A 17212-nucleotide genomic window follows, 5' to 3' on the forward strand; every position below is an offset into this window, starting at 1 on the left:
TTTTTTTCTTATTTTTTAGCATAAGACCTTGAACAAATTTTGTTTAAAGTGGCCGTGACCGCCCATCAATTATGTTAATTTTTATTTTGTGTATGTACAATAGAATTTGAATTATTTGCTCTTAAATGTGGACAGTGCCACACCCATTGTCCAAAATTTTACCAAATTATAAAATCATTAAGTCAATCCATATATAGATTTTCAGCTTTTTATCGGCCTATAGTTATGTTTAGTTATTTTTTCCATTTTTCGAAATTTTCGATATCGAAAAAGTGGATGTGGTTATTGAGCCGATTCTGCCAATTTTCAAAACCAATCTATTCCGGGTTCAGAAAGCTTTTGTACCAATTTTCACAAAGTTTTCGCAATTTTTGATCAAGTTATCGTATTAATTGACGGACCACTTACGTACTGGCATGGCCCAATCAAAATATTTTTCGATGCAGTCCATTTTAATTATTCATCCTAATCATCCTAAATCACTAAATCAGAAAAAAAAAAACCGGCCAATGACTGGTATTTCTACTCCCTGCGTGGGACATTCTCTCTCAATTCTCAGGCCTTAATCTTTCTGTTGTGTTTCAGTTGTGAATGAACATAACATGTTTTCGAATATTTGCGACATTTGTTGCATTGTTATAATCGGCAAAAAATTTGTTTCCCTTAATCAGTAATGAATTTTAATATTAATGTTGACGATAGTGAAAAATGATAATGAAGAAAATCAATGGAATAAATTATGACCAATAAACTTTGATGTATGACTTTATGCGTTGGCGCTGAATTTTGTATGCACGCCGGAGCTACGTGGGCAAAAAGAGGGGCGGGGGATGTACTCAGGACATGAGTTATTGCCTGTAAATTAAAGTTTTTGCATCACAAGTATCAAGAGTTTTCAAAGACTTTGCTTTGCATACTTCTGTATTTCTATGATGAATTTATTGTTTGAAATTTAAAATCTTTTTGTAATTGATATTAGAGAAAAATTGTAAGTTTACAAACGGCGATGGTTACTAGGACATGTTTCTGAATTTCACTTCTTCATCAGCTAGCTTTTCGGGAGCTGAGCGTTGAACTCGAATCTCCAACATTCATATCAGTGCAAGCCTTTAGCTGCTAAGCCATGTGAATGTCCCGTTGTTCGCTGTACAATTGGTCTCTAAGAGTTGCCTTTTTGTTTATATTCCTTTTGATCACCATGTAGGCACATACACTCTGTATGTAGTTTATTCCTAATGGTGTGGATATGATTTTTAGGCGCGCTTTTGAAAGCTTAGTAACATATGTTCGGATTTTTACAGTATTTGTTTTTAATACTTCCGCTGTTACTATTATATCAATAATAGGAATAAACTACATACAGAGTGTATGTGCCTACATGGTGATCAAAAGGAATATAAACAAAAAGGCAACTCTTAGAGACCAATTGTACAGCGAACAACGGGACATTCATATGGCTTAGCAGCTAAAGGCTTGCACTGATATGAATGTTGGAGATTCGAGTTCAACGCTCAGCTCCCGAAAAGCTAGCTGATGAAGAAGTGAAATTCAGAAACATGTTCTAGTAACCATCACCGTTTGTAAACTTACAATTTTTCTCTAATATCAATTACAAAAACCATTGTATAAAGCAATATGAGCAAAGCTCGCTAAATAAATACTTAAAATCTTTTTATTCAAATTGTCACATTGATGGATGTTCATGGAGAAATGTAGTGCAATGTTTGTGTCCAGTAATTGTTTGAAATTATCGCTTCGAATTTGGCCTTGAAGATGTTCTTAAGATGCTGGAGTTGCCACATGGATAATTAATTTGATATTTAACTCTTTTTAAAGCGTAGAAAATATCATTTCGTAAATCTCTAGTTAGCTGAGAGGAAGTGGCGCTATGACTGTGAGGTTTCTTTCTGTTAGGTAAGAACGACGGGCCTTCAGGCTGTTTATTATATATTCGAGGATGTTTTATGGTGTAGTCACCATACAGAAACAGATCAATCCGACGGCTCTGATGTTGTTGTTGTGGTCGCACCTAATTAGGAAATGGTAGGAGTATCATATCGGAGGTTATCAGGGTTAAATCAGCTGAGTCCGTTACAATAATCATATTGTGTGCTACTTTTGCATCAAGGGCTGATTGGGGTTCAATAGTCATTTATAAATCCCAGTGGATGTATCGAGGTATAATGTTGATGTATTATGACCTGAAAAGCCTTCACCACTACTCAATAGAGTTGAGTCAAACTGTCGGCTTGTATAGTTTTCCAATCAGATTCAAGGGTTGAAAGCGCATTTATAGTTTCCGCAACCCAATTTTCAACCTCACCTACGCGAGGCGAATCCTGGTACAGATATGCAATGTGTTATACACATATTTAGCACGCAAGGCCGGGGTGACCCCAAGTTCCTCAGCGATGGCCTAGAGGGTTTTTTGTGGTAATATTTATCGTTCCCGAAATGATCAGGCTGGTACCTTAATGGTGCTTGTTACCGGAACGTACCGGATCTATATCCGTGAAACGACTATCAGTATTGATAACACTTCCCAAAACCCTCCGAGAGTGTCCTTATCGCTACAACAACAACAGCAACATAGTTTTCCAATTTGAGTATAGAAACAACTCTTCTTTAACCCTTAATTAGGCGCATGGGGTCAGGCAACTTGAAATTAAAAAAATAATGGCTTACAGTCTTCAGAGCGTACTAACGCTCTTTTACCTTCCTCACTCCCCGCGGGGTATGCAAATTAGTCGCGTTCAGAACATCAACGCGCGCGCACCCATCACTGCCCTTTAGAGCGCTGACCCCATGCGACCAGTTACGTTCCATTTTTTGGCGGAGGTAAGTTTTTACTTTTGTGATTTTTTTTGTGTTTATATTAGTATATTGTTTAATATTTATCTTTGTACGTGTGTATTTTTATACTGTATGATTTCTTTATGTATTTGTGAGTTTTTTTATCCATTTTCTTTTTTTTAGTTTTTTTTTACTGATTTGAAACGACAACATAGATAGCAATATATAAAAAGAAGCCTGATATTTCAACTGAATTTTTCCCAAACAAAAATAGACCAGTATAAAGTTCAGTTTTCGGATTTCGTAATCAAATGACTATAGTCTCATATGTTCCTAAGCCAAACAAAGCTCTTGTTTTACTTTCAACCATGCACAATGATAACGCCATTGAAGAAACAACAGCAAGCGCTCTAAAACCCGAAATAATTACTTATTCCAACAGTACCAAAGGTGGTGGGGATTGTAATGACCAACTTTGCAGCAATTATAATGTTGGAAGAAGAACAAAAAGATGGTCACTGGCTGTATTTTTTCATCTTATAAACATATATGGCATCAACGCATTTTTCATACACAAAGCGAATACTGAGAAGACTATGACACATAAAAGACGGATTTTCTTGAAGAAAGTAGCAGCAGAACTTGTGGAAGATCTCCAAAAGCGTCGCATACAACTACGTGCTGTACCAGCGACAACAAAAAAACGGCTCAGTCAAATTCATGATGTGAACGAGGCGATGCATCAATCGACAGCTAAGCGCGGGGGCTGTTCATAATGTCCCAGAAAGGACGACAAAAAAGTGCCAACAAAATGTTTCCAGTGTCGAAAATTTATTTGTCAGCAACACTCAAGGGTCTACTGCATCGGATGCAGAACAGAAGAATCCGCTGATGAGACTGAATAATTTTTATTTTTTAATATGATCTCGGCTATGTCAAAAAAATTAGTTTTAAGGGAAGTTTACTGTTTTCTTTTTTTTTTTTTTATAATTTGAATGTTCCAGTCAGTTTTTGTTTCTTAAAGTGAAGTATTTAAAGAACTTTATTAATCAAAATATAAATCTATTTAGTTTTATTCCTTTTTGATATTCCTTTTCCAATGTTTTTTTGGGGTCACTCAAGACCCCATGCGCCTAATTGGGTGCTTTTCTTAATGCGCCTAATTAAGGGTTAAGTATTGCAAGAATGACAAGGGTGGGCGAAGTCAAAAAGACGTCGTCTATAAGAAAAGAAGAAGCCTGCGGGCCATAGAATTTTTAGCGCAGTAAAGAGCTGTCGCTTCTATCATTAAAAAGAGAGGACTGTAGACTCATGACGGGTATTCTGACTGGACACTGCCTTCTGGCGTCACATGCCTTTAAATTAGGCTTGGTCAGTGATAGCATATGTAGGAAGTGCGGGTTGGAGGAGAAAACGATCGAGCACGTTCTCTGCTCGTGCCCTGAACTTGCCAGGCTAAGACTCCAGCTATTAAGAGTGATACAGCTGTCAGATCTAGAAGCAGCAAGTGGCTTAAGTCCTAGCTTCTAGTATTTGCCAAGAAGACGAAGTTATTTTATAACATAGGTCCTGGTTTTCGATAGGGTTTTTCAGTTTGGTCGTTAAAACAAACTTCTGGTAACACTTCGGACCAGGCATGCTTAACGAACGAAACGATATCATTTCGTTACGATAATCAACGCTAATAAACGAAACGAAGTCACTAAACGAAATGACTTCGTTTCGTTTATTAACGTTGAATATCGTAACGAAATGATATCGTTTCGTTCGTTAAGCATGCCTGCTTCGGACTCAATCAGTCTATGTGAGGTCCTCATGTAATAACTTGTCTTTTGTTAGACCATAATTTATAGGGCTGTAAAACTGGATACTTAGTAAAAAAAAAATTAAAAAATTCGAATTTTTTATATGATTTTGAATAATTTTCTCGTTCTTTGAAATATTTTTGAGATTGTTTTGCATAGTTTCAGTTACAAAATTCATGGACATTTTCTCTTAAACTACCGAAAAGAATAATTTAATTTCATAAAAATTGCAACTACTTTTTTCATGCTCGCTGTTGTATTTTAGTAAATTCGAGTAATAATCTACAGTTTCACCTGTTCTGCTGCGCCCATTGAAGGAAAACTGTCCATAGAATCACCCACACTCATTGTTCATTCATACAAATCGCTCATAATTCATTTCGAAACGCATTCGAAATCCGACTGCAAAAAAGTCATTAAAATTGTTGATTCATTTACGACTTTACCTGCATTGATTTATTTCATTGTGTTTGTGTGTTTAGCGCAAATGGAAAACATGTTTTTATTAACAACAAAGCTATAAGGACAGCGAATTGTAATTGCATAAGAAAGAATAACAGGAGAAAAAGAATAAAAAGATTACAATACAAACTTTCCAAATTCCGCGTGACCTTGAGTAGCCAAGCAGAAACAAAAAAACCGTTGGACAAAAAGTATAAAAACAAAAAATTGCTAACGGACAGAAAATTTCAAGTGTGCGAACAAAAACAAAAATAAATAAAACAACAAAGAGTGAGAGAAAGACAAACAGAGTCAATAAAATAAACCAAGAAATCGCGCGGAATGCTAACGATGCGGAAAAGATAAATAAATGCAGATAACAACAATAAAAAAAAGCTGGAAATGTGCCGTGGAATGTGCAATTGAAAAGGCGTGGGAGAGAGGGAGCTACATTTTTAAGATATAATAAAAAAAATTATGAATGGAGACGATAAAAATACCAAAATGTTTATACTGCGAAAAAGGAAAGCTGACATTAAAGGTATAAAAGAAATGAAAATATTTCCGCAGTTTTCGTGCTGTCACTTGGAAGCGCGGCTACCTGCTCGGACGCCATGAAAAATTGAAGACGAGACTAAAGGTGTAGTGAAATAGATGAGAATATTCTTAAACTGAACTAAGTTTCAGTTAAAAAAAACAAAACCCAGTTCGGCATGGCCTACCCTTAAATTTAGACTTCATATTCGTTGGACTATTTAACCAGCCTAACTAAGTAGTTATATCCAAGCAGCATAAAAAGCTATGTCCAGCTGACGAAATTGTCTCCTGTAGTCAATCCATATGGAGCTGTGCTAGCAAAAGTAGTTCCACAGCTTTCATGCTGCTCGGGCGCCAAAAAAAAATTCAATAAATTATTAATATGCGTAGCCTGCCGAAAAGTAAAGATGGCTGCAACAATTTGGGAATTATTGAAAATTTGCCAGCCGTTTAATGAATAATCGTTGGTTGCATAATTCGATGAAACACTATTCCGTGAGTAAATATAGCTAAAGAAATCGGTATTTCTCGTATTCTTGTCACCACCGTAGTCAAATGCGCTAACTGTTCCTTGGAGTGTGTGTTGTCAAAATATTACCTATGGTTACTTAAGTGAAATGCATGCCAAAAAATGGTTGATGATATCTATTGGGCTTTTGTTGTGAAATGGTGCCCGTGGATATACGTGTTGAAAGGAGGCATTCGAAGGCTCGCGATACTCTTTACATTGCATATGATTTGGTGGTCGAACAGGTACGCTCTGATAGGACTCATAGGGATGCTCAGGATATTTTATATATTTTTTATGATAAGCCGCCAAAATAGGTGCGCGTTTAGAGAACTCATTGGGAGTTTCATGATATGCTTTACACTTTTATTGATTAGGACGCCCGAAAAGATACGCGTTGGAAGGACGAATTGTGGTTTCAGGTACACCGGGAAAGTATGCGTTGGGAGCTGCATGACATATTTTGTAGCACATAGTGCTGAGTGGTTTGGTGCCCGAGGCTTGAAAATATTTCCGTACTTTTCCTACTGTTATTTAATAGAAATGCATCCCAAAAATGGATTGATATGGTATCAATCATATTATGGATGTATGGTGCCTGAGAAAGCACACGCTGGATGACATATTGTTCGGCCAACACTCTTTATATTTTTTAAGATATGGCGCCTGGGAAAGTATGCGGTAGAAGGATGTATTTTAATGCTTTAGATATTCTTTATATATATATTTTTTTGATATGGCGCCCGAGAAGAAACACGGTGGAAGAACGAATTATGAGATTCGATTTTTTGTGGTATGGCTCCCGAGCAGGCACTCGCAGAAGAGATGCATTGAAAGCCTTCATGCAATTTTTTATATTTTCCATGACATTACACCGAAGAAGATACGCGTTGGAAGGAAGAATTGTGGGCTTCATTCCATTTTTTATTATATGTGATGTTGCGCCCGAGTAGGTAGGCGTTGAAAGAACGCATTGTAAGTTTCTTGACCCGAGAAGGTATTGGCCCGAGACGGTTTGGGAGCTACATGCTAATTCGTTCATTTTATGTGGTATGGCATCCCATCAAGCACGCGTTGAAAGAACGCTTTGGAAGCTTCGTGACATTGTATATATTTATGCTATATGGTGCCCGAGCAGGTACGCACGGGAAGTTCTTTTGGTTTTATTTTAGTTTTATAGGGCTGAAAGTATGTAAAATTCATCCAAAGCCTGCGTTTTCTTGTGCGAGGCATATCGTCTCGACCAAGAGATTGGAAGTCCGTTACAGAACGAGGGCTAGAATATTTAAGGTGACACCACGCATACCACTCAGCATAGAAAAAGCGATAATCATAAATTACACCGCGGTTAACTGGGAAAAGTTTGCAAAGCGTCGTCATAAACCAATTGCCTTAAAGTAAGAACAAAACTAGCTGCAAGTAATACGAGCAAAATAAAAGATAAATGAATATCATTGCAAGAACCCATTTTGAGTCCATTTGCTGCAAGCGGAACGTCAATAAAGAGCTGAAAATAAGAATTAGTTCAAGTGAGTAGCAGCGCGGAGCAGCACGGAAGCTCAAAGGAGCAGTCAACCAGATAAATTGCTGAACAAAGTTCATATGACATATGTGACACAAGTAACGTCATTGCACTCAAAATGCAACATTCTTGCAATAAATGAAAGAAGGACCAACATTTCGTATGGACTTGCTACAAGTACTTTACGTTATTAGGTACTCACTTACTACAGAAACGATTGATTGTATTAATATTAAAAGCTTTTTGCTCTAAAGAAATAAAAATGATATCGAAATCTCCCAATCACATGCGCTCGAGCTTGGGTTGTTTGTCTTGTATGAAATTAGATCGTAAAGTACATTGCAGAGTGACTGTGGGCGCGCATCATTTCGGAAGGGAAGCACCGTCATATTGCCGCCGGTCCTTGCACTTGGCTAAATGTCACATATTTGATGGATGCCGTTGCTTATGCCGGAGTGCTTGGTCACTTGAAACAAGGGCGCCAATGTTGGTCTGTCTTGTTTGCTAGCCTATATATGTATATAGATTAGATATGGATATGTGTACACATGTGTGTGTGTGGGTGTTGAATATGTGCGTAATTGGAATGAAATGTTGCCAGTTTTTTTATAAATTTTTAAAATCTATTAAAATTGCGTTGAAATTGTTTGAATGTTTTTTTTATGTGCACGTAATTGGATGAGTGGCGACTTTTTGCTACAGTTAGGCTCCCCATTGCCTTATTAAAATTTCATCAAACAAACTTGGAGAGCGCGATATTTGAATATTAAAAATATGCATGCCACTTTACTGGAAACAGTTAATGTGGCCTTTTTGGGATTAAGTAAGAGTGTGAAATTGTGTAAGCGCTTTCAATATGTCGACGTATTTCATAAAACGAAAATAAGTGGGTGGGAACAGTTTTATCCATGGACTGAGAACAGTTCTCAATTTGAGAAAAAAAATGTTTTGAAGAATATTTGGTTGTATCCAGCATGCAAGTCCGCATTCCTGGGAATAGTTAAATACTTCTAACCAAAAATGTGTGTGATATAAACCATTGCGAACGGTTCTATTTGCTTTTTTTTGAGTGAAATAGGAGTGACTTAATTGCGAAAGCTAAACTTTTTTGCGGAAAACGACAAAAGAGGACTTTGAACAGTTATATCTACTGACTGGAAACAGTTTTAAAATTGAAAAAATTTGACATTGAAATAAAAAATATTTTGGAGGACATTTTTGTATGTTGAGCGAGCGGGCTTACGCGCTTCCCTTGCATGTGAATAGTTAAAACCTTTCAGAAAATATGTGTGGCAGTTAACTGGCACCAGCTGAAGCTACTCATTTCTAATGAAGTTAGATTAAGAATTAATGTTTGAGTTGTAAAGGTAAAATTTTCTTGCAAATAAAAGCGGTTGGGAACAGTTATAAGAACTGACTGGAAACTATTTCAAAGTTGAGAAATGTCAACCCGTTTAATAATAAACGTTTCAGAGGATATTCGTGTTTGTAAAGCATGCAGGTTCTCGCATTTCAATTGCGTGGGAACAGTAAAATTCCTTTATTAAAAATAAACGGTCAATTTATTGCAAACAGTTCAATTTTCTTTTTGTCAAAGGAAATAAGAGAGAGCATAAACGTCCCGGCTTTAACGTTTTATTTTAGATAACGAAAGCTTAAAAGGTGGGAATAGTTCTATGTATTGGCTGAGATCAGTTCCGAAGCTGTTAAAATGAGTTCTCCATTAACAGAAAATTGTTGGAGGGCATTTTTGTAAGTGCGGCTTAATGTTTATCATTTGCCTGGGAACAGTAAACACTTTTATATTGATGTGACGAATGTTTTTTTTTGTAGAAAACTAGAACTGAGAAAATGGGAATAGTGTTATTATGTCCCTGGAACAAATATTTAGAATAAACCAGAAGAAAAAATGAGTGTAAGTGGAGCGACAACGAGTTCACTCCTGAACCATTCATGTGCTACGTATTGACTGTACTGTGACTCCTAGTAAAAAGTCCAACTTGGGAACAGTTTTTGCGCTGGTTGAAATATTTTAAGTGGCAATAACTTAAATGCTAGTAACATAGAAAGCAAAAAGTACAATCGAACATGATGAAAAGTTTTCAGTGAAGCCAGTTTTTCAAAAATTAAATTAAGTGGGAACAGTTTGTGTGGAAATATATTTAGGCTGAATAATTTATGAGACAATAACTTAACAGTAAATATTTTAGAAACGGTATGCTGTGTTAAAAATATTTACAATTTATCAGTCGGAACAGTTTATTGATACTAAATTAAGTGGGAATAGTGCATCTGAAATCTTATGCAAGAGTGGTTTATATTGTAACGAATTTGCTGCAAATCCTCTTATTTGCAATCCTCTGCTAAGTTCGAATCACTAAACTGTTGAATAAATAACTCCAATATTGAACAATGGAAAAATTGCCTTTATTAAAGTACTTCACAATAACACTTATACTTTGCTACTCGCTGGCTTAATAACCAAACTGATTGATAACTCAAATGAAACTCTACTATTGGCCGCCAGATCGCGTGCTTAATCAAACTGATTGATAGCTCAACTCAAACTGAATTTTTCTTACTCGCTTGCCCCGCTTTTATAGTTTACGCTGCATACTTCTAGGCTCTTCGATTTCCAGAACTTACTAGTTGTTTCGGCTACAAAATCGCCAGCCACAACTACGTGCACAAATTATTGCTCTCTCTTGTGACAAATCAGATAAGATATATGCATGTGTATTCACGTCACTGGTTAGCATCGGCTTAGAGACGATAGCATCGCTCAGTGCTGCTAACATTCGTTACACTGCCCTCCACCTAAGTCTGATCGTCCCGATCAGACAAATCTCTCGATCTAAACGCTGCTAGCATCGCCAAATGTACCACTCTTCTATTTCGTGATTTCCCAATTGCTTGTATGCGGCAGATGACATCACTGATCGTCTTCACAACTCTGTACGGGCCTTCCCAACTGCACCGATATTTGGATGGAACACCTTTCCCCCGTGAGGGTTGTATAGCAGTACCAAATCTCCCTCCCGGAAACCTTCCGAATTATTTTCCTTGTCGTACCTGTGTTTCATCTTACTACTCATTATCCTGGATCGTTCCCTCGCACTCTGTTGCTCGGCCAATGAAGAACTACTTCGCAGAGCTTGCGCTGGACGGATTTGCTTTGCATAATCAGTATCGTTCCGACGCTTCACAACAGCAGTGTGCCTTGGCTTGAAACCACCCTTGCATTCTTTCTTCGTTTTAGTACGTCCATTAGCGCTTTTCAATGCCAGCGTTTCTCTCACAGGTACCTTCGGTTTTGATTTGTTTGGCCCATTTGTTCCATCAACCTTTACCTTTGAATTTCGTGGCCTTCGTCGAGTCTTCTCCACCAGTACCCGATTACTGCTGAACCCTTTTTCCAAACTGAAGTTAATTGGCACATCCTGGTTCTTATAATGCATCACCCTTCTCTGCATATCTATCTTGATGTCATGGTCAACCAAGAAGTCCACTCCCAATATGACTTCATCAACAATCTCCGCCACAACAAATTTGTGTAGAACCATGACCTTCCCAATCAATACTTCACATATCACTTCTCCCTGAACTTGGTTATACTCGCCAGTGAACGTACGCAACTTTGCTCCAGGTATTGGTTTTACTCTCTTGTTGACCAAGTCAGATCGGATCAAGGAATGAGATGCGCCCGTATCTACAGTCAGTACTCGTTCTTTGCCATCCACATTTCCTCCGACGGTAAGACTGCTCGATTTTCTACCAATTTGCGACACAGATATCACGGCATTCAATAGCTGGATCTAGCTCGCTACCTCTTACACGCTCTTGCTCATCTCCTCCAGCTTTGCGTTTACGCCCACCCACATTGTTGGAACTATTAAGGCCAAGATCGCAATGACGTGCAATGTGACCGGACTTCCCGCATTTGAAGCATTTGATAACTTTTTCACTCCGCTTTTGCGATCCTTTCAGCGCCTCCAATATTGCGTCTACTCTGGCCTTTCTACTTCCACACGGCGTGCTTTGAAAACTGGCTTACACAGAAGCGACGCTGTTTCCTGAATCAGAGCTTGTGACACCGTTTCTGCGAATGTTGGCTTTGGGTTTGCGTATGTAGCCCGCTTCGTTTCCACATCTCGTATGCCATTTATGAAGCTCTGGATTTTTACCCTTTCAGTGTATTCCACGGATGCGTCCGCATTCGCTAAATGTGCTAGCCTTTCAATATCCGACGCAAACTCTTGCAATGTTTCACCAGGCTTCTGGAAGCGGTTCAGCAACTCCATTTGGTATATCTGTCTCCTATGTTCAGTTCCGTATCGTCTCTCTAGAGCGCCCATCAATGCTTCATAACAGTTCCGTTCGCCCTCTGGAATGGTTTGTAAAATCTCAGCTGCAGGCCCTTTCAACGCCATGAACAGTGCAGCAACTTTATCTTCCGCATTCCAGTTGTTCGCTGTCGACGTCTTCTCAAATTGGAGCTTAAATACCTGGAATGGAACAGAACCATCAAACGTTGGGGATTTTACCTTCAGAGTAGACGTTGAAGTGATTGGACGGTTCAATTGTAACTCCTGAATCCGATCTTTCAAAGCATCCATCTCGGCCTCCACTTTATTTTGTCGTTCACTAACAGCTTCCAGCTGCGATGAGAATTTTGTTTCCTGTGCCTCCAGCTTTGTTGAGATACGTTCTTCTTGTGCTTCGAGCTGTAATGTTATGCGTGCCTCTTGTTCTTTTAATTGTTCTGCAATTTGTGACGCCATGTGTGTTTTCTGTTCTTCCAATTGTGGTGCCATATATGTCTTCTGTTCTTCCAGTTGTGATAACATGTTGGTGGATATTTGCGATGACATTTCTGTTATACGTGCCTCTTGCGCTTCCAGTTGGGATGCCAATTGCGACGACATTGATGCTACTGTCGATGTTTGTGCAGATATTGCAGCCAATATCATGTTCAAGTCTGTGCTGGTAACCGTCTGCGATGTTTCGTTTTTCTCTTCAATTTTTGTTGTCTCCTCGCCATCAAGGTGAAAGACATACTCTTCCACATCAATTCCTTCTGCTTCCATTGCCTCTCGTAGTCGTGCCTGAAGTTCGAGTTTAACGCCGCTTGTATTCAATCCACGGCTCTCCAACTCCTTCTTCAGTTGCTGGATCTTTAATTCACTGAACTTTGCCATGTCCTTGTTGTCTTCTGGAATTTATTCAACAATTCCTCTTCTGACACCAATTGTAACGAATTTGCTGCAAATCCTCTTATTTGCAATCCTCTGCTAAGTTCGAATCACTAAACTGTTGAATAAATAACTCCAATATTGAACAATGGAAAAATGGCCTTTATTAAAGTACTTCACAATAACACTTATACTTTGCTACTCGCTGGCTTAATAACCAAACTGATTGATAACTCAAATGAAACTCTACTATTGGCCGCCAGATCGCGTGCTTAATCAAACTGATTGATAGCTCAACTCAAACTGAATTTTTCTTACTCGCTTGCCCCGCTTTTATAGTTTACGCTGCATACTTCTAGGCTCTTCGATTTCCAGAACTTACTAGTTGTTTCGGCTACAAAATCGCCAGCCACAACTACGTGCACAAATTATTGCTCTCTCTTGTGACAACTCAGATAAGATATATGCATGTGTATTCACGTCACTGGTTAGCATCGGCTTAGAGACGATAGCATCGCTCAGTGCTGCTAACATTCGTTACAATATAATAAATAACTGAAAGTAGGTAGTAGTAGATAAAAGTATACCAACTTTTCTTAAGGGGAACAGTTTGTGTTAATTTAAAGTTACGTCGGAACAAACTTTCTAAAGCGATAAATAAAAAGTGTAAACACATTCATACCATTTCAGCTGCAACTTTTCTTAAATTGATTAAAATAAAATATTATTTACTCCTTTTATTCGTACCTTACCACAACTTTTTACCACATTCCACAAGCCATATTGATTGCAATTAAATAAATACTTTTCCAACCCATTTCACATTCACAGTCTGTCTACTGCCCCCACACGCCAACACATTCCTACCACTCACCATATACGCCAGCAGTCCAAACACCCGCACATCAACAATAACAACAACGACAACAGTGAAAGTGAGCTTAGCCGTCGCCGCAGCTGTAGCACCCGCAAACAATTTACTCGATACAATAATTGCACCCGATGCCTACAACAATTGTCCAATGGGTTATTTTCATTGTAATATATCGACCCAATGTGTGCCACAACGCTTGAACTGTGACGAGAAGGCAGATTGTGATGATGCCTCGGATGAATGGAATTGCGTCAATGATGTAGATGCAAAATTTTGGGATCATTTTTTTCGTAAGCAGCCGTACGGGCGGCATGATGATGTGCCCGTGGAGAAATGTTGTAAGTTTGTGTGGAAATTGCTATATCTTGTACAATTATGTATTTACATTTTTTGTTATTGTGAAGATGAAAAATGTGACAAGAGTGACAGCTAAACTGGCAATTAGTTTCGCTAATTGCCACGCCCACATATGGTGCTGACAAATACACAATTGATGAGATGCACTAATCATTTTGTGGATCATAAGACATACTTTTTTTTTACTTTTTGTTTTCAAATTTATTTTGTGCTGGCTAATGGTAGCAATTGGAAATGTCTTCGAAGACCTTCACTAGGCAAAACTATCGAAATTAAGTTTTTCGAGAACAAACATTTCGGAAATCGTGAAAAAAGTTTGTTATCTCGTGTAAGTGTGGCACCACGTTTTTGAAATTAGATTGATGAGATTAGGTTTACATAAACGTAATTTTAAAATTTCTTGTTTTCGTAAAGTCTCTGGATTTTATTTTGAAAATTCTTATTAAAACTTTTTGTTCAACAATTATTTATAGTTATCTTACAAAATTTCTTTGGTTTAAAATTTTTTGTACAAACTTTTATGGTTAATTCTAAATACATTGGACACAATTTTTTTGTTTTTTTTTTTATTTTTTTTTTTTTTTTCAAAATTTCGATCTTAATTTGTTTTTCGTAAATTTATTACCTTTCTACTTCAAGGAGATTTTTTTCGAAGCAGATTTTCAAAAATTTCTGTGTGTCAAATTTTCTATAAAACCAAAAAAATTTTTTAAATCATTTTTTTTAAATTTTTTCAAAACAGATTTTAAAATTTTTACGAAAAAACATTTTTAAAACTTGTTTAAAATTTTTATTTTACATATTTTATTTTTCAATTTAAATTTTTCGAGTATAAGTTTTTCTTCCAAAAGTTATTGCATTGGTTATGCCACCATTACTCTGCTAATATTATGTCGTTTTTTTTCTAAGCAGATTTCACACTTTTAGTCAAAAAACCATTTTGTGATTATGTAAAACTTAATTTAAACATTTCTTTTATTTAAATACTTTAACTTTTATAATAATCAAAGGCATATCACATTTCTTTAATACTAAAAATTTGCAAAGTTAAGAAAAAAGAATCCAAATATTACCTTTTTTCACTTTATTTTTGAAGTTTTATTTTCAAAATCCAATTTTCGAATTGATAGAAATTTGGTTTAAAGGCTTACTTCCCAATTCTGTAAGCCGTTTGAATAATATATTTCAAAAAATTATATATATATTATTTATTCAAATAATATATTCATATAAATAGTTAGCTGTGAAAAATTTCAAACTCTAAATAATGCAAAAATGTTTTCAAAAAATTGTTATTTCTTTTTTTAAATAATTTTGTTAAAATTTTGTAGGAATTTTTTTTACTTACTTTTATTAAAAATAAGTTGTTTCAAAATTAGTTGTGTAACATTGAGGTACATTTTTAAACTTCTTTTATTATTTCTATAATTTTATAATTTTAACGTGAGCATTTTTTTGCTTTAAATTGAGAGGATTTTTCTGTAATAATATGAAATTTTCTGTGAAATTCTTATTTAAACTTAAAAAGTATTTTTCTAAAGCTATTTTCAATTTTCATTGAAAGCTTTATTTTTTTTTTAATTTGTTATACATTCATAATTTTTAAAACATAAAATTTCAAAAACTTACAATGAGCTGTTTTTAAAGTTATTCGGCCCTCTGAAAATATTCAACATACTTTTTTGTTATGAGCTATGGGTTCTAATTAAGCCTTAACAAATTTTTGTTATAACTTTTATATTATTTATAACTTTTATATTACAGTGGACCCTCGGTTAACGTACACAATTGGTTCTAGCATCTTGCTCGTTATGCAAAACGTTCGTTAAGCAAAACCATTATTCTTATAAGAATCAATGTAAACTAAAATAATGCGTTCCAGGTCGAAAAAAAATACAGTCTTATATGTTTCAATTTGAATTTTTATTGAAAGAAACCTAGTACCTAGCATTATTAATCTACATTAAGCAAAAAACTGTCTAGAGTCGTTTGTTTCTGACGTCCCTTCAAAATTTGTTCAAAATGGGACACAGCATTATCGTTGAATAATTCTGTTGAACGTACTGCCGCTGTCTGACTGGGGTGATGCTTTTTAACGTATGTTGCCACAAACTCCCATGCTTTGAGCATTTCTCTGATTGCACTAGACGGTTGCTGTTCTTCGGTTATCTCCTCGTCTGATAAAGTTTGCTTCTTAACATCTTGTTGTAAATCACATTGCAATTCTATAAGCTCGTCGGTAGTCAGATCTTCACTGTGCTCTGCCACAAGTTCAGCGATGTCATTTCCATCCACCTCTAGCCCAATACGGTCAGCCAAAAATATTATTTCGTTGGTTATTGGATCCGTAGATACTGCGTCGAGTCCTTCAAATGTGCATTCGGCAAAGCGGTCGGGCCAAAGATTTTTCCAGGAAGATTCGAGTGTTCTCTTAGTAACGCCTTTCCATGCCTCATCAATAATTTTGAGACAGGCAACAATGTGGAAGTGATCTTTCCAAAACTCTTTTAGAGTAAGATTTGTTTTTTCAGTCACGTCAAAGCAATGCTGGAAAAGTTCTTTTGTGTAAAGCTTCTTGAAGTTAGAAATCACTTGCTGATCCATGGGCTGAAGCAATGGGGTTGTATTAGGTGGCAAAAAGTGAATTTTGATGAATTTAAACTCTTCAATGAGTTCATCTTGTAAACTTGGTGGATGTGAAGGAGCGTTATCCATAATAAGCAGGACACGAAGAGGCAAATCCATCTCAATCAAATATTTCAGCACAGAGGGGCCAAAAACATTATTGATCCACTCAGTAAAAAGAACACGTGTCACCCAAGCTTTACTGTTCGACTTCCACATGACATTTAGCTTACTCTTGTCAACATTATGCTTTTTGAAGGCACGTGGATTCTCTGAATGATAGACAAGTAGCGGTTTTATTTTCAAGTCGCCACTTGCATTGGAACAAAAAAGCAGAGTAAGGCGGTCTTTCATTGGCTTATGGCCGGGCATTGCTTTCTCCTCTACTGTTATGTAAGTTCGCTTGGGCATCTTTTTCCAAAAAAGACCCGTTTCGTCGCAATTAAACACCTGCTGGGGCAAGTAACCCTCAGTATCCACAAGCTTCTTGAATTCGCCTACATAACTCTCGGCAGCCTTAGCGTCTGAGCTTGCTGCTTCACCATGCCTTATAACGCT

At 36.8% G+C, this 17212-nt stretch overlaps 1 protein-coding gene across 2 annotated transcripts in view; it reads left to right on the forward strand.

Annotated features, from left to right (window-relative positions):
- The window catches only part of Lgr4 (Leucine-rich repeat-containing G protein-coupled receptor 4), a 162449-nt gene that overhangs the window by 62093 nt on the left and 83144 nt on the right, over window positions 1–17212 (forward strand). For both annotated transcript variants that reach the window (XM_067779896.1, XM_067779897.1), the window contains exon 3: window positions 13630–14010. In XM_067779896.1, coding sequence (XP_067635997.1) covers window positions 13630–14010 — 381 coding nt within the window. The remainder of the gene's footprint in view (window positions 1–13629; window positions 14011–17212) is intronic.

Source organism: Eurosta solidaginis, chromosome 4, assembly GCF_040869045.1.
Source record: "Eurosta solidaginis isolate ZX-2024a chromosome 4, ASM4086904v1, whole genome shotgun sequence".
NCBI classification, from domain to species: domain Eukaryota; kingdom Metazoa; phylum Arthropoda; class Insecta; order Diptera; family Tephritidae; genus Eurosta; species Eurosta solidaginis.